Consider the following 18,519-nt stretch of genomic DNA (forward strand, 5'->3'; position numbering starts at 1 on the left):
TCTCTCTAATCTGCATCTAAGCATAGTGTATATAGATAACTTGGATTAAGTTTACGTTTTATGGAAATAAAGTAGATAACAAGAAATCGTACTTTGGTCTCAATTTTCAATCAAACATTAATTGTGCCAGTAGCATCTACGTGATCTTAGTAATTGGAAGGAAAAGAAAACTGGAATGCGTCGTTGACCGATCGATGGAAAATTACATCAACTAGTGTTTTTATTCGCTGGCTCATTTTTTCGTTAGCAAGACGTATCGCAAAGTCTAGGAATACACTTTTCTCATTTTATTGACAAGAAATGTTACATAGTTTGCAAAGTAACGCGAGAAAAATGTAACGTAGAGAAGAACTTCTATTTCCTACGAGCATAAAGATCAAGCCGTAAAGTTTCTGAAACTTCTCAAAATAACAATACCCCGTGTCGTAGCTGGAACAGTTTAACAGTTAAAACCGAGAGATTAAGAAGAGTTCAATCTGATATCGCGTTTCATGGTCTTTTATTAGTTGAACGAAGCGCGAGGCGAGGCGAAGGAATTGAAGACTCGAATTTCATATATCTTGGAGCTGTTGACGCGACAGATCGCCACTCAAGAAAAACAATTCCTGGAGCTCACGCAGACTGTCAAGGATCTGGTGAGGGAGAAATCGCAATTGCAGAATGCCCTGGCCGAGCAACAAGGAGAAACCGATGCTCTGAAGAGCGAATCTCAAAGAACAAGGGAACTACTCGAGGCGAAGAAATTGGAACGGTGGAAAGATGACGCGAGAAAGGTTCATCAGGCTTGTCAAACCGCGGACATTGAGATCACTTCGTAAGGAAACACTATGAAAGGGTCGAAAACTGTAGAATGGATTTTATTGTACAGCATAAATAAGAGAATTCCAGTAAAGTTTCATTTTTTCTCCTCGGCGAAGAAAAATACTGGTTTATATAAAGTATGTTTATGTAGGAGATTGTAGGAAGAAAATGAACTTTACTCTCAAGTAGTGTGGTGAAAGATAGATCACAGACATAATACTCGTATATTTTCTTCAACGAGATTTTCATTTTTTTTACCAGAGTCTTGCACTTCTCGCTAGCAGTTTTTATATACTTTTACAATGTAGGACTGATTTATCAGCCAAACTTTCTTACGATATAATGTTTTATTTATTAAGTAAAGGATTGCAATCTACAAAGAGAATTATTCTGCCTTTCAAATGTTATAATTAGTACTCTACTTTGAATATTTTCTATATTTTCGAATATTATGTGTATTCTATATACTTCGATAGCTGTTAAATGCTTAAATATCTATTGATTTGTCAATGATTTAACTCGCATCACACCAGTTCAGACCAGTTTCACATGTTCATTTTTATTTCATTTAAAAGGATTAGCTTTAGTTTCGAATTTTAGCGCAATATTATTTCGACAGCGGCATCCAGAAGGAATCCGATAAGGAGATCATCTCGTGTCCTCCGCAAAATGTACGTATCAAGGGTAAAAACGACCTGGACGAACCTACCACAGAGGGAACGTTATTGAGGGAGCTATTCTTCAGGAAACCGAGCGTCGATGAAAGCGAAAACCTAGATATCATCCCGGTTCTGTCGGACACAGACTTGCAAGCCAAACCTACCAACTCTATTCTCTTCCCTTAATTTGTTTTTGAAATACGCTCTCGTTTTAGTTAAAAAATCTTAATAAAAGTCCGAACCATTCACGCCTTATTTTCTTAATAGAATCACGAAATCTTATCCGTTGCAAAATTACCACGCATAGATATTCTCCCGATACAAATCACCATATTTTATCCAAAAATCTCCACCGGTTCCTGAGAAATTCGCTTACAAACATTTTTCGGGACAGCGTCGTACTGGCCGATGGTAAAAAGGAAATTTCTAAATCGATAACGCAGATGGGATATACCATTGACTAAGAAGATTGATTAAGGACACGATAGACGTGACATTAAATGGAACTTTGAGTTTTAGATTACGAAATACCGACCTGTCAAAAAATCAGTGTTTCTTGCGCTCTCTGTGAATATAGGAATTATCACAGTTATCACTGATAGTCTTACCGACGAAATACAGAATAAGCGTGACATTTGTGATGTCCGACTACCGATGTTTTGCTGTTTTACCGATACAATTACTAAGAATTTTTGTATCTATCGCTGCTCCATATTCGAAACCCAAGGTACGCGAATGCGCGCCTTGTTCTCACTTTTGATACCAACAGCCATCAAAAGGAAAATTGCACCTCCGCGTACGCCAAACTCCCTTCAACTGCGAATATCATCAGTGAGTCTGGCGTCTTTACTTTTTCTTTGCGAAGTCTCTCGTGCGTTACTATCTCCACTGCGTTATCAATTTTAGCGTTACCATCGTATTATATTAGTAAAAGATTATATAAGATTTGTAATAGTTGCTTCAATCGCACTATCTACGTTTGATAACATATAATTAATAACCGATTTGAGAACACAAAGATGAAAATAGACGCACACTTTTCACTTCGTTTCATTTCTCTATTTTATTGCTGCAATGATATGTTAAATTGAATCGAATGATTGAATTGAACATTTAATTGAAATGTACCTGCTATATCTTCCATATGTTGCATTTCTTCTTAGGACTCATAAGGCTGCCCAGAGGACAGGAAAACGTAGCTGCGAAATCCTCATTGTTTGAAAGAGCCCCTATGGATCTTAATCGTCCAATACTATGTATGTCTAATTTGGCATCTGTGACTAACGTTTGGGAATCTCTGGTTTCACACCATAACTTAAAGAAAAAGAAGAAAAATCAAATGAAAAACAAACTAAAACATAAAATACATCGAAGAAATGTTTTATTTTTTATTAAAGTGCGTACATTAGCAGACGATAGGAAGAAAATTTGATCATTGTTGAACATTTCCAAGCCAGGAAGTGTTGATTCTGGTTTGCCGTTTATTATTTCTCTTCGTTTGTACGCTTTAAACGCAGTTTTTAATCCCATGGTATCTGGCATATTTTCGTCGAAAGTCTGATTGCCATAATTCTGTTCGATAATTGACATATCAGTAATATTTATGTTTGATTATAAAATTCTTGATAAATATTTATCGCAATGATACCGTCGTGAATGAGATAAATCATTACCTTGATTTTTGGACCAGAAGATGTCCCATCTAAAGTATAGTTGTCGTACTGATCAACGAAACACTGAGCACTTTTATAGTATTGCTTCGTCATTTCATCTGGCCAGTTTATTTCCTCGCCACGTTCATTGAAAAGACGCCCTGAAAATATCTGTAAATTAATAAAACAGTCATAAAAATGATATAAATTTTGACGAAATAGAGCTACTTACTTAGCTCGTCAAATGGATGATGCAATTCGTGAGCTAATAAAAACCCAGTCAATGCGTAATTAATCGTACTGAAGGAAAAGATATCGTAATTAAAGATTCAGTGACCGAATGAGAATTTAAAGAGAAATTTTTTGACGTACTTTGGTTGATTTCTGCTAAAAAATGGTTCCTGTAAATTCGCCAAGGGTACAGCTGTACAATTAGAAAAATCAAACCTTAGTGGCTTGATACATTACGTGTGTTTAATATATACATATAGCAAAATAAATGGCACTTACTAATTGAATTCGACTGGCTCAAATAAATTGCATTGAGAGTCAAAGGATCGATCATCCATCTATACATAAAAAGACAAATAAATGCTAAGCATTAGATTATAACAGTATATAATTAATGTAAATTATAAGTTCAGATTAAATTAATTTTAAATACGAATATTTACGGTTCCGCTACATCTTTATACTTCAAAAGACGCAATTCCTTGAATTTATAATATCTCTGAGTCTCCAATACATTTTCAAAATACTTCGGTCCCATTGTAAGCTGTAAATTAAAGTTAAACCATGAAACCTTTTATTCTCAAGATTATTATAAATAAAAGATTGACAAACATTTGCAGAATAATTTTCCATGATAGTCGCGTTATTATACCAATCCGGGTAACCAATATTTTTTTTTACAAACTTAATTCTTCTTAAAGCCAAATCTTTTATCTTCTTGTTCGCCCAATTCGATTCTTTAATTTGTATCTTCATTTCCTCTTCTATGTCATCCAACGCATTCAATGCCTGATTTATCAGAAAACAAAAGTCTTATCTGTATAATTTAATCTGTCGATCTAACTTACATAATTCTTAATTTGCGCTCTTATTCTGTCCATGTAAATGGTACGAGAATTTTACCGTTTCTATCATGTCGTCGGAAAAATATCTTCTTGCGTATTCCACGTGCGCTACGACTTTCGTTAATTCCATTTTCTTGATGCAGCAGTCCGACCTACGAATAATTCGAAAATAATCGCGCCACCAGCAACCAGGTAATTCGAACGGCTAATTTAAATTAAATCACCGCCACGTGCCGCTACATACGTGCACGTCATAATCTTAATTGCGCCATATTCGTATTTTACTCGAGTCGCTGTTCTACTTTCCACAGATGCTTCATATTTAACGTGAGATATTTTCTGATTACTTAGTGCTTTCTAGATTCCATGTCATTGGACTACGAACGCTTATGCAACTTCGTACGATCGAAGAAACAAATTTTTAAAATTCATTCAAGAAATCGAGTATTTGTAAATTTGTAAATTACAAAATTTCTACGAAAAATTCCGAATTTAGAAGTTTTTCAGTTATGAAATTCCTATAAAGAACATAGAAAAATTATAATTAAAGAACGTAGAAAGAAGTTTCTTTCACTCGCTGAATATTATAAAGAGCACTGCACCGTGTTTATTTTATACATCAGCGTACATTATGTACGTTCTGCGCATTCTTGCACTTTTAATCTTTCCATACTACGTATACTTTAGTAAATTGTTAATTAATAAATTTAATACGATAAATAAATTTGGAGTGAAACTACTCTCAAATTTTAGTGTATTACGTGCATTAAAATTTCTTCTTCTCTATAAAACAAAACCACCCAAGTAGATGTATTTCTATTATTAATAATTAACAAAAATTAGTTTCTCTTACAAGCTAAAAAAAGGTTTGCTCTTGTTAGCATTAAATTTCATACAAATTCATAAACATTCGCAGTCTATTCAGCGTAAGTCAATTGCAATTCATTTCGATCAATACTCAAACACTACATTAACTTCTATGTTGATTCTATTTTATAAAAGTTCTATAATCTGTTATACGAACCTGTTTTCTTGCACGTTTGAATCATTTCCAGTCATTTTCTCATCCAATTCCCTCATTTCGTCGGTAGTCTCTGTGATCATCGATGAAACGAAGCTCCAATGAAGGTAATTCACTGTTTGACAAATAATAAGTGCATGGAATAAGTATTGTGAACAATTATGTTCGCCTTAAATCATTATGATTTTACCTATAGTTCTGCTTGGAGTTTCATCGAGTAAGGGAATTAATTTCTCGTAGTAATCAGGTGAGGTTACTTTTAACATTGTGTCTTCAGAGATATCGATACCCGATTCATTAAAAATGCTCATTATCTTGTCTATCCAATTTACCTGTAAGAAATACTTTTGTCAATTAACGATTCACTGAAAACCATTAAAAATAAAATATTTACCATAGAGTTCTGTGTACGTGGCTTTAAATTATCGTACCATTTTTGGAAGCCTGCCACAGTCATATTTACATAATCATTTACCATACTACTTATCTGTAAATTATTGTTATAATTTTAGTCGGTGACAGAGTCCATAGTAAAGCAACTGTTTTTTAAAATAATGAAACCTTCAACAATTTCCATTCGAAATTAAATATATCTTCAATTTCCTCTTCTAACTGGCTCCTTGTTGTATTAAATCCTCCAGCCTCAGCTGTTTTCGAAATTATCTTCACAATGTACTTCCAATAACTAAAATCTCTCTTATCAGTGATTGTAAGTGTCTCGTTGTCAGCTTCGAAAAATTCTTCGAGCATCCACGAATACGGTGGCATGTCGGGAACGTCTAACTAGAAATGTTTGAAGGAATTTGCAAAATTGTTACGTAGGAATAGAATCGATTACTCACAACCACAGTCTCCTCTTTGGTATCACCATACGCCGTGACTCGGACATCATGCAACAAATTAGAACCTCTTAAATGAGCATAATAATCGTCGATATTCTGCCATTTCTGTTCACTGTCGTTCCACTTGTTTTTTCCTATTATTATCGGCCATCCACCGATTTCATTCAATATGAAGAGTATCGGTTCCATACCTCGTTTATTCATATCCTCTACGAGCAGTGGAAAATTATCGAACCGATACAATTTTCATGGATAATCTCTTTATAATGAAATTTAACAACATTTCCAATCGTTAAAGTATAATATCCTACAAAACCAGGGCAAAGTACCAGAATAGTCAAAATTAGCGATGTGTAATACTTTTTTATAGAAATTTTATGGATAATTATTATAACTTTCATTAAATCTTGACTTCTTCTAGTTGTTTTATAACTTTACAAAATTTACAACAATTTCTACTTTGGATAGAAATTTTATAGTGTACAAGTCTTATGATTTCCCATTTTTTCCATAGAAATTTCATAAATTTACAAAACGTTAACATTTATGTATTTTGTATTTCTTATGCATTTCTTCAATTAGCTTTCATTTCAATTTCTCTGGTATTTTATATTTAAGTCACTAGTATTAATTTCTGATTAATTATTGTCTATCGTGTAGTGGACAATCGTTTATAAATTAGTAATTTAATTAGATCACTACCTGTGTCCATACAAGTTTTGTACCATTGTTTCGCAACCTTTACCGGTGAGATTTCGTCGCCTCGCAACTCCATCTTCATCATTTCTGCAAAATTCTGTTTGTTATCCCCAAAGGGAATTTACGAAACGGGTGAAACTTACCCTCGATTCTTCTTTTGTTCTCGTTGTCAGAAATGGCTCGCAATTGCCAGGAATTCTCTCCAAGTGGAAGCGAATGTATCGTTGGCCAGTTGCCGCATGCATATTCATAGAAGTCCACGCAGGGATCCGCGGATGCGTTCATGTTCGTTAGTATCCTCGTAGCTGTTTTATACGATCGTCAAAGAAAACGTTTCCTTATTATTTTCTCCCAGCTGATTTCTACTTTGAATAAAACTTTACCGAATCTTTTACACTCCTCAGTTAAACACACGGAACGTCCATCGTTTGTTACATCGGTCGCTCTTGCATCGATGAAAATTATCAAAGAGGATCTGTATAACAACTGAGAATGATTTTGTCTGATTCTACATAATTGTCGTAATAATATAATTGAAATGAAATAATTTGAATAAAAAGTAAAATAAATTGAATTGTCACGTACAGGCAAATTTCAAGCAACATCGTCTGCGAAATAATACCGTTAATGTTCACGGCGACACTAATTATCGAATCTGAATTTCCAGCGTTTATTACAGAGCCAAATAGCCGATAATAATTTTATATCACGGAGGCGTTATACGATATCTCTATTAATTGGTCATTCGAATGATTTTTGCATCGACATTTCCCCGTACATTTGTCGCCGTGCAATTCGTTGCACACTCGCCAGACAGAATTTCGAAAATAATTTCTTCTCATTGTATTATCAGAAAATCAAATCATACAACGTATTTCATTTCTATCTATCGGTTGCCTCTAAAAAGATATTTCAGAAACGTTTAGCGCCTCTGTCAGCTTTTAAACGAAACATCGATTGTCAATATCGCGAATTGCTGATTAGGAGTAATAGTATCAGTATTTCCTGGCCAGTGACTCGAACATTTCTGCATATATCGCGACTGTAATGTTTCATCAGACTCTGTTTGCTTTGGTGACGTTCCACTGTCGTCGAAAATAATAAAGACATATTGTCCAATTACGAGAGGGAACATTCGTTATATTATTCGATCGATGTGTCGCCGCTAATAATTATCGCTCATCAGTATGTTCGACGGTGAAATATGGCATGGTAACCGTCGAACAATTCATTCGTTAAATCAACAAAAATTCTCACGTCGACAAGCAAGAACCTCTGATAAAGCCCGAGTGGAAATTTTCTCTCGTTTTCTCACGATGCAACAACGCGGTTGATAAACAGCTTTCTTTTTTGAGAAAATAACGAAAAAAAAGAGAGAGGGAGAGAGAGAGAAAGCAAAGGAGATAGGAAGCAAAGAACGGAATATCAAGTTGACGTCAGCCGAACTATTTAGCCAACGGTTTTTCAAACTGTTGCATTTATTTACATCAGTGATTGCAAAGAAATAATATACATACGAAGCATCGTTGTAAACGTTCTGGTATTTTTTCGTTTCTCGTCTCGTGTTTCCTCGCCTCTCTTTTTTAAAACGTATTTATGTTTCCTACGTTTTTACGCCACATTCGAACACCATGGGACTTCTCCTCGACCTCGTTTATTTTAATATTGCATCATCGAAAAAGGGCGCAATCTTAAGCTAATTAAATCGCTGGACAAATAGTACACATTTCTGTACTACAGTCGCTTAGTATACGTTTTCTTCGTTCATCTCGCTGTTTCTTATTTTATTTCGATCTTCGCATTGCTCTACAGAGTTCGAAGGGTCTACCATCGAACGCTGATATAACGACGATAACTCGCTAGTAGATAGAGTATGCATTCGTACATAGTAAGGCGTTATTGGACGATCGTTGATACAATCTTCTGACGATTTACGAACACGTAGCTTGTCGCTTTACGTGTCTGGATATAAGATTTTGGAAACTCGATAAAAGAAAAATGATGTAAAAATAAGTAGAATAATTACATCGTTGAAATGGAAGGGAAAAGTAAAGAGTGCATGGAATTAAAATAAACAGATGCAGAGTCAATTGAAATATTGTAATTAATATTCAGAGGAGAAGGAAAAAGTGTTGGGTAAAATGTTGTGCTATAAAATTACGATAAAAGACTGAAAGGACAGGGAACTACAAAAAAAAAAAAAAAAAAAAAAATGTAGAATCAAATGAAACATTGATTCGTCCCGTTTTTATTATATTACCATATGGAGAAAACGAGACGAATATATGTTATAATTTAATATTAACGCAAATATTCAGAAAGAAACTTGTTCATTGGAAAATCACATAAACGTTTAGACATATTAAGGATAAAATTAAAGGTGCAAAGAATTACACAAAGAGCGCGATCGATCGAAATATTAATGAAAATATCCAGAAGGAAAGGAAGAGGCATTTAATAAAAAATTTGATTAAAGCTAAAGCTGCAGTGAATTATTAAAAATCACGACTGAGATATCAAAGAAATTGGAAAGAAGGAAGGAACCAATTATTCGATGAAAAATTTTTTTAAAATCAAGCAGTTTATAAAAACTGTTCCCTTCTTCGAAGAAAACACGATTCAGATGTGTATGCACGATCGTGGAACATTAACAGAGCGTGGAAGGCGGTCTCTTCCGACGTGTCCCGCGCCAAATCGAAATCGTGAGCAATCGAACGCGACACGGAAGCGCAAAATTTCGATCACCTGCTACTCGAGAACAACGATGCGAACTAGCTGGCGCAAGCTGATCGACCCGGCCGCCTTTTTCTTTATCACCGATTCATTTAAATACCTTAGGGAAGGAAGATTATTTGCTATAGAAACGCCATAGTATTTACAACAGGACGACGTTAACGCGTCGTTCCGATTCACGAATTCAATGGAACATCAGTGGAAACTACGATACCATTTTTTTTTTACTTCTTTTTTCTTTTTTGATGAAGAGAAATCGACGATCTATTTTCATCGTCGATGGCCTAACTCTATGTTATCTTTAATCGATATCATTTTTTTTTTTTTGTTTTTTTTTAAGACGATCTCAGAACGATTTTGTGAGCAGCAACGAAAAGAATGAACGTTTATACATATGTACGCGATAGTTGTTGCGTATACGTTATTCGTGACGCCAATATTTCGAACGATTCGAGCAATCAGGAGAAATTAATCGATTTTAATTACCTTTCCTCTCGACGTGCCTCAGTAAATATACGATAGTTCTAATTTACATAATATATCGATCACATAATAGATCGTTGACGTATCGTCTAATTAAATCACCAGCAATTTCTGTGGATCTAGGAATTACAGTAAATCGAATGAAATTTTCCTGTTTCACGTTAATCGTAAAGCATAAGTTACTAGACAATTCTATTCAGACGACGTTCCCTTCATTGAAATCTTGAAATAATCGATCGGAACTATCGTAAAGGCGTCAACTGGGTCACTGGTAATCCACCAATCCGAGATTTCAATCGCTCTCTCGTTTCTCCGCTTTTGATCCGCCCCATTCTGTTCGAAAGTATTTTGGCGGTCCTTCCAGTCGTTAATTAAACGTTAGTAGATAAAGTATCTTTATTTTATTGTTAGACATATCCGAGGAATACAGAGCTATTTCAAAGACGGGATTCTTCGCGTAAGATGCAGCGTTATATTAGAAACAGTCGTTTCGATGGAAACAGCCGTCGAATCGGCCACGCAAAATGTCTTTTAATTTCTAAAAATCGCGTCGTTGCACGGGAAACTCTTCCGGGCAACGTCGACTACGTGTAAATTTTGAACACATTCGCTGCTATGTATTTAAATATTACTTGTCCATTTCTGGAATTGCAAATTTTTCTTCATCGAAAGCGTCCTTATCTTGAGTAACAATTATTTCTTTATTCCACGCTTTATTCCTCTAGTCTTTTTAGGTCATTCTATAACACGCGAAAGCTCAACAATTGCGCCAGTAGAGACTCCTACCGTGAAATAATCAGAGCAACGTACCGTGTGCATCGACGGGATTGCTAATCCTTAGATAATTAAATCGGCACACAATATACGTCAATAGCAGCGAAAGTGTTAACCTCGATCAGCATCCAAATGGCCGTTAAACTCGTCGTTCGAACGGAATCTTTCAGGGGACAAATCTCTACGGTATCTCTAAGGTTTGCCTAAGTACGATACGGCATTTGAACGTAGCACTTGAACTATTCCAAAGGAGAGGAAGGAATTAATAGTAACTGTTTTATGTACAAGATGATCGTTCATCATTCATCCATGCATCTGTTCAATTTCACTCACTCGCACACTGCTCATTCTCTTGTCGCGTTTCATTTTTCATCGAATTTAAATCCACTGTCAGCGAATTATCCTGGAACCACCGCAAAGCATCCTCTTGAAGGCTTGCCTGAACTCTGGTGAAAATACCGTGTATATCACAGGGTTCAGGGTGCTGTTGAAGTAGCCCAGCCACAGGAAGACGCTCGCTATTAGCTCCGGTGGCTCGCAGGCCTCGCACGTGGCACGAAGCAACGCGACCAAGAAGAAAGGCAACCAACACGCGACGAACGCCCCGGTGATTATCGCGAGCGTTTTCGCAGCTTTCCTCTCGCGTTTCGACTCGATCGTCTCGCGTGTTCTCTTGCTCGAGGAGGTCGAATGGCTGCTAGAAGGATTGGTGACGGTAGTCGTCGTGGTAGTCGTTGTCGTTGACACCGTTGACGGTGTGACGGTGGTCGACTGCGTCGCGTTCGCGCCGTTATACGACGACGACTTCTCCGGCGAGATCGACGAATGGTCCGGCGTGGATCTTGTTATGGTGAACGCTGTTGACTCCTCCCTCGGTCTGAAATGTACGTCAGTTTTAATCAAGCTGCGATTAAAATTATTTTTTATTTCCTTAGGTGGATAGAGATATTTTATATTGTCATACAAAAGTACAGGGATGTTTCATTGTGTTTCATAGAACGTAAATTTCATTAGAAAATTAGCAATACGCCTGTGTTAATCGAATGAGAATTAAAATTGATTTTGCAGTATTGGCTCGACAGAAATATTCTATGTTTGCGTAAAAGTATGTGGACATTTGGTTATTTGCGATAGAATATACATAATCTAGTTATAAAATTACGAATGGCCGTAATTCTATGAAATTTATAAATCATGCGAATTATTTGAATTTGGTAGGATTTCATCCTCTGCTGGAGCTGTCGCGAAGTATAAAATGTAGTTAAATAATGATGCTAAATGTTAACGCGCAATAAAAAGATTGGTATTTGCAAGTGTCAAACGTTATGGAGGAATTTTGTTGTTTTTAAAGAGTTGTCGATTCATTTGATTGTCTAACTATACTTACATAAAATGCATAAGATTCGTTCAAATTGATAGACTATAATCCTGGCAGTAATATTTAAAAACCAATGATGCTTCGATAAATTATATATTTAATTTTAATATAAATATCGATAAGAATTTCAATGAATTTGTATTTCGTGCGATGTATGGACACATTTCGAGATTAATCGTTTGGTTTCTGAAAAATCCCACCCCATTCACTTTGTTCCATTACTAAAATTAGACAATATCCAGAAAATGGAATTTATCAGTTTGACGTCCTAGTAGTTCAATGAGTTTATCGATTCTCCAAGAAGATAGTAAATGTTTCCCTGGAATCCTAAGTTTTCCATTAATTCATACGTTTTGCTATCACGTTCAAGTATTTTTTATGCAAATAGACCAAAGCGTCCACACATTTATGAGCAACAGCGTACGTTTAACAAGATTTCTGCTAGAAATGCCACGTAATGCAACGTAACGTTAACAAGCTGTTACGTATAAGTATTCTCAGCGATTCAGCAACGTAATTAGTCTGTGGCGCGCAAGAAACCGGCCTCGTGAAAATCACGAATGGGGAAGGATAGTTAAGGCACGCCGCTAACGAGCTTCGCAACCGTGTATCTATTCAGATTCGTGGGGGAGAAGCGGAACCTTCTTGTGACGAGTCTAAGGATGCCTCTTCTTTCACGAGGTGGTTGCACGATAGTTCCTGGTCTCTTTCTGATTCGCTTTCGTGCCGCCTGAAATATCCTCCAGTACAGGAATAGAATAACGAGCAGCGGCAGGTAGAAAGTGGTGCAAGTGGCAAAAATCTGCAAATATATTTAAGAAAATTTCACACAATCGAATGGTAAGTATTTCTTATATATATATAGGAAAGGTCATACTTTTCTAAAAAAAAAAGAAAAAATGATATCGTTATGCAATAACTGGCGAGTAATATCGTTACGTAACGAGTTTCAATTGAATGAATTTCAATTTCACAGGAAGATTACTCCGGTTAACAAACACTGGTGTTTGTCACAGTGAATATTTGCATTGGTCTTCGTGTATTTTTTTTCGCTGAATTCCAATCTGTGATCAGATTTTTTTCAATCACGCAGAGTTTTTATTATTTATGGAAGAGTAATTTTAGAATTCAATATGTTGCCAACCAATTCTATATCGAAACTTTCTTTTCATTTGATCTTTGTATATAATATGTGTTTCTGTCACCTTGCTTGATATTTCCTCGATATTTCCAACATATTTTCAGAAATATTTCGCTCCCTACAAAATAAACTTTTCATTTGTTTTCTAAATAAACATCGTATCTATCAAATTCTTCGACTATCTGGCAAATAGTCCTTCTTCCAGCATTTCGTATTATACTCCTGTTTACTTAGCAAATGATATAAACGTCAGAAAATCAACAAAAATACACTTGTCGTATGTTTTGTGTGTGATTTTTATTTCTGAATTCAGTACAAAGACAATTGAATCTTATACGCGACGAAAAAAAATTAATTTGTAGACCGCTGTCACCAGATTCGATTTATAACGGATTAATAAAGGTGTAGAGATGTAATTTCGAAATAACTCGAGGAAGATTCTGATTTATCAAGGAGCAGGTACCTGGTATGCAGGGTCCTGCGACACGAGACACGTCCCATCCGCTATACGGTCCAAATAATCAGGATCCTTCCAGCCAAGTTGAGGCGCCAACGAGATTCCTAAGGACACCAACCAGACGGCGACGATCAACATACCGATCCGCCGTGGATTCCTTGCCTGAAAGTAAAGAAATTCTTTCACCGGCTATCACACTCGAGAATTGACGAGTTCTCGTAACTCGAGGATTCCCTTTTCTCTTCAAATTATTTTTATAATGGCCCGTTCGAAATTAATATTCAGATCGAGGCCAAAGAAGGCTGCATATCGATGATATTTGCAGGATTAAAATAGTAAAACCGTTTTCAAAGTGGCCTGAAACGTTTTCACCTCATTGGTTCGAGATAATCAGCTTACTCGATTGCAACAGTATCACGCGATCATAAATCTCGGATTCCATAGCAGCAACTATCTTCAACATGCGATGGGATATCGTGGGATTCAGATTCGATTAGCTATTGACTGTTAGGGATAGGACGGTGGATTGATTACTAGATACGAGTAGGAAATTTCGATATACTCGTCGATTCTCAAACAGAATTTCCATGTAGAAATTTAACCCTCGGATAATAACGCGTGGATAAGCTACGTACGGTTGTTTTATCGCGCGCTATACCGACGATTATCATCTTACGGCACGGATAAACTAATTAAAATTCAAACTGTACGTTACCAAAACGATTGAAATTAAGATGAATTACACACAAATTAAAAAAGATTCTGCGGCACGTTAAAAAATGCAAAAAATATATTCAATTTAATAGACAATGTAAGGAAAAATTGGTCGGTTGGTTTTGATCAAATATGAAAAATTCTTAATTATTTGAAAATCGCGGTTCCACATCTAACTGGACGTTAATCGGGTATAACGACTCAAATTTACAATTTCTTCGGCAATTTTACTATAGAAGAAATCACGCGTTATTTCACGATACGGCGCGTGAAACAATGCAATGTTTTCGTGTAAAAACGGACCAAACATTCTATGAGCGTACATGCAATAATCCTACTAATTACATCCTCCGTTTTAATGATCTCTGGTCGTACAAAGGGAAGCAGGACACCGAGCTCGATTATCGAGTCGCATTCTACGATCAATATACACGAGCGTTTCCACGTCCCAGCATATCCTAATCTCCTTCTCGATACTGTCATCCCTCCGGGGTCCACGCGATCGTGACGTAAGTTCGTCATTCGTTACCGTTCTAGTCTCACGAACTACCTGCAGACCGCGACAGTGTTAATTAACCTGTATATAATTGAGATCGGTGACTGCCCAATATCTGTCGACCGCGATAGCCACCAGATGCAATATCGAGGCAGTGCAGCAGAGGACGTCGCTGCTGGTCCACATGTCGCAAAGCTCAGGCCCCAACGACCATCCCGAGTTTATCTGCAATAAACAGAATTATCTGTTAAAGGGGTATACGTCGATGTGTCGTCGTGATGTCGTTCGATCGATCACCACGTGAATGAGAATTCTAAGGGTCGGCCTGAACAAGTTCATTGTCACGTGTCATCGATATCGTACCATACGTAGTATGTTTTATTCAAGCTGTGTTATTTGAAGGATAACTAGATTCATTATCATATATAGACTGTACGCGTTTATGGAGATTCGTGTTCTTACGATATATATATAATAAGAAACGAATGGATAACAATTTGTCTCACCTTCTAGATTAGAGTTTCTTAAATTATGAGACGCGGAAATTTTTTACAATCGCTATGCAAAATGTCAACTATCTACCATTAAAGGATTAAGGAAAATTTATCGAGTTATTAATCGACATTAAGTATAAAACACCAACTTTTAAAGAAATCGTTTATATGGGTTTTAATTCAGAAGTAGCACAGAATTCCCAGCAGTTTTTAAAATGGTCTTAAACACGCTTCTAACTTTTCATAGATATCTATTGCCTGTACACATCGAGATTGAATTAGTGTGAACGAGAAATTTGTATAAATCAATCTTATTTCGAAACCAACAGGCAAAAATTAATGAGATGTACGTATACATACGTATAGTAAACTCGAAATGTCAATTAACTATGAAAAACATCGTAGATGCTGTGTCATGTGAAATATTTAGTCTGGATTTAATTCTTTATACAGGAATAAACAAGCACATTTGTCTCGTCAATATAAATAAATAAAAATAAATATTAAATATTAATATATAAAAATTTAATTTTGTCCTAATCAGCGGCAATAAGTGATCGAATTATAAATGTAACAATGAATTATTTAAAATCCAACTTCTATCGCTTATTATCGATTAATGTTTTATTTGTATTTATTTTATGTACGGTTTTATGTATATAACCGATAAATTAGAGTTGCGTAAAATTTTCAGGGCCGAAACAAGGGTCACGAATGGAAAAGTTTCAAGAAGCGCAGCTGTAAAAGTTATGAATGGAGAAGGTGCTGGCGACATGAAATACTCACTTTGTTCTTTAATTAATTGTTAGGAAGACTGAGAACAGTTAGCGTATTGCAAATTCTTAGGTGCATTTATCAAAGCGACTGAAGAAATGGAACTGAAATGAAAATCCGTTATATCAAGGTGTCATTTTTTTAATGACAGGAGGAAGAAAATTTTCAAACAATTTATTCAATTACTCGCACAATAACGATATGTAACGTTCTCGTCTCAGTCATAAAATATTTTCTAATATTAATATTCGGTAAACGATAAAAATATACATGGAAGTGAAAGGATATGCTAAGAAGGATATCTTCCTCACTTTAGGATTATTAAAACGTACATTCTTTACAATTTTCCATATGGTTGTTCAAAGTCTGCGACCGTAGGTAAAATTTCCATTTGTTTCCTAGGTAGATGCGCGAGAAATTGATTTTTCGCTTTTATTACCGAGACTGAATCTCTTCTCTGTCGCTACGTCCCACCTAGCTAATCATCTGCTAGCTGCCTCCGTGTGCATTAGCCTGTTTCTCGAATAATATTCAAAACGAACGTAAAGTCATTAACGAAATGTCATTCCAGTTTTGCCGGAGCATCATTTCGTTGCATTTGATGGAGGACTCTAATTACAACGTCTCTTATAGGAGAAAATATGTCTAACAAAAACAGAGAAGGATCTCGACGGCTTGAAATTGTAATATCAGTTTGCTGCGACGCGAAACTACAGTAATAACAGGCGACATAATGAAAATTACTGCAGTGGTGGACCCTCGGCTGTAGAAATTCTCAGCAACTACCGGGAAAACTCCGCGTAGAAGCAGCTACCGTAGTCTTCAATGGTATTCCATGGACATGAAAATTCTGCCGCTTTTATCGGTGACAAGCGCGAACTACGTTGAACGCTCATTTCCAATTTGCCACACGCGCAAACACTGAAACTGTCGATACTAAATAACACGCGTCTCGTTACAAACTTGAAAACTTTCCCTCAATTTCGTTATATCCGCCATTCGCCTTCCGCGTTGTATAAAAGTGCAAAAAATTGCACGCGTGTCCGTTTTTCTTCATATCCCATTCGACGAGAAAAAGAAAATAAAGAACAGCGGGGGGAAAAAATACGGGGAAGAGCACCATTGCGAAAATACCAGCTTTAATGGAACATGTACGTTCCATGAACGTGGTTTCTAACCGAATACGCTAAATAAAACATTCAGACAGTTATATGTGTATATTCGCGAGATTGGCGCAACGTGTTTATCTTGAATGTTTAAAAGCAATCATTAACACATAACCAACAGAGAGGCCGACATAAAATACGACCTACAGTGGTGTAGTCACGGTGCTTTCGATAAAAACGGCCCACGCGATTCATGCGTTTATTGTTGCTGATACTGTAAATGTGAAACGATGAGATTAAATGCATTTCAGTTATCCTGCGGTTTGATAAATCTAGTGCGAGCAACCTGGTAACCGGAAACGATTTACATTCTTCAGATTCTTTACATTAGTTCTATATTTCTACACTTCCACATTTCTATCCTATTTCATATTTCCTATTCCTATATTTCTCTTCAAAAATTTGTTTACTTACTATACCTTTCCTGATCCCCATTCTTCGGATATTTTTACTGATACTCCAAATTCATGCAAAACTTCTAAATATTAGTGCTCCAACAATTTATACGCTTGCCGAACAACTAGAACCATTTGATTATCCACGCACAGGTCAAATGATCACAGTAAATTGATACAAATCCTCATAGTCACGGAAAGACTTCAACTTTGACCATAAAAATTGTCCATAGGAAGTCAACATTTTGTTACCAAAATCTACTCAGTAGATGGAGAAACGCATGCCTTTTAATCCCGCTTTTGTTTCATCCCGATATCTTAAACGGTTTTCGAGATATAAGCGTTCATAGTGTCCTTATGTCCCTTAAGATAATGCAAGGACGTTGGACGACCTTGCGATCGCCCTATATGGTTTCCAGGAACAGTAGAAAAAACCGTCCAGTCAGCGTCTATCGCTGACCAGCGCGTTTGAATCGAGCTTGCGATAGGTCAGTGACGAGTCGCGATAGAAAAGCGCGAGCAGGCGACAAGGACAGAGACAATAAACGGCTGAAAATTACCATCGTCTCTACACGGCGATATCTCCGGAACCGGAAGTTGTATCGTGATAAATGAGAAAGCATTTTAAAGATGAAACTTCCACGCTTCCGTTAATCCCTCACTCATTGATCGGAAGTTACTATCTTCAAAGTTACAGCGGTTCAAAGTTTTGCTAATTTCAATTCGGCTCAATCGACTTTCTGTATGAATTTTATGATAAATAT

The 18,519-nt window shown here is 36.3% G+C and overlaps 2 protein-coding genes across 15 annotated transcripts in view; both read right to left on the bottom strand.

Annotated features, from left to right (window-relative positions):
• Positions 1-1,371: 1,371 nt before the first annotated feature.
• On the bottom strand, positions 1,372-8,149 carry LOC138185579 (neprilysin-1). 4 transcript variants are annotated; one of them, XM_069124619.1, is made up of 19 exons: positions 7,336-8,149; positions 7,134-7,225; positions 6,894-7,055; positions 6,754-6,837; positions 6,052-6,260; positions 5,771-5,992; positions 5,604-5,696; positions 5,400-5,541; positions 5,213-5,324; positions 4,247-4,340; positions 3,956-4,132; positions 3,787-3,887; positions 3,623-3,681; positions 3,485-3,536; positions 3,345-3,412; positions 3,134-3,273; positions 2,865-3,032; positions 2,589-2,774; positions 1,372-1,506 (listed from the first exon to the last, which is right to left on the bottom strand). In XM_069124619.1, the coding sequence occupies exons 1-18, from the start codon at positions 7,353-7,355 to the stop codon at positions 2,592-2,594; spliced, it is 2,178 nt and encodes a 725-aa protein (XP_068980720.1). In that variant the 5' UTR covers positions 7,356-8,149; the 3' UTR covers positions 1,372-1,506; positions 2,589-2,591. The 4 variants fall into 4 exon arrangements, with proteins under 4 accessions (XP_068980720.1, XP_068980719.1, XP_068980722.1 ...); XM_069124618.1 differs by lacking the exon at positions 1,372-1,506 and having other exon boundaries at positions 2,377-2,774; XM_069124621.1 differs by lacking the exon at positions 1,372-1,506 and having other exon boundaries at positions 2,377-2,774; positions 7,134-7,236.
• A 61-nt stretch (positions 8,150-8,210) lies between these two features.
• Positions 8,211-18,519, bottom strand: part of 5-HT1 (serotonin receptor) — a 162,108-nt gene continuing 151,799 nt past the window's right edge. For 10 of the 11 annotated variants that reach the window (XM_069124637.1, XM_069124632.1, XM_069124634.1 and 7 more), the window contains 4 exons: positions 15,008-15,151; positions 13,723-13,878; positions 12,760-12,920; positions 8,211-11,617 (listed from right to left, as the gene is read on the bottom strand). In XM_069124637.1, coding sequence (XP_068980738.1) covers positions 11,131-11,617; positions 12,760-12,920; positions 13,723-13,878; positions 15,008-15,151 — 948 coding nt within the window. In that variant the 3' untranslated portion in view covers positions 8,211-11,130. The remainder of the gene's footprint in view (positions 11,618-12,759; positions 12,921-13,722; positions 13,879-15,007; positions 15,152-18,519) is intronic. The other variant, XM_069124640.1, reaches the window with a different exon arrangement.

The sequence above is a fragment of the Bombus flavifrons genome, chromosome 12 (assembly GCF_040668555.2).
Source record: "Bombus flavifrons isolate JBK064 chromosome 12, iyBomFlav1_principal, whole genome shotgun sequence".
NCBI classification, from domain to species: Eukaryota; Metazoa; Arthropoda; class Insecta; order Hymenoptera; family Apidae; genus Bombus; species Bombus flavifrons.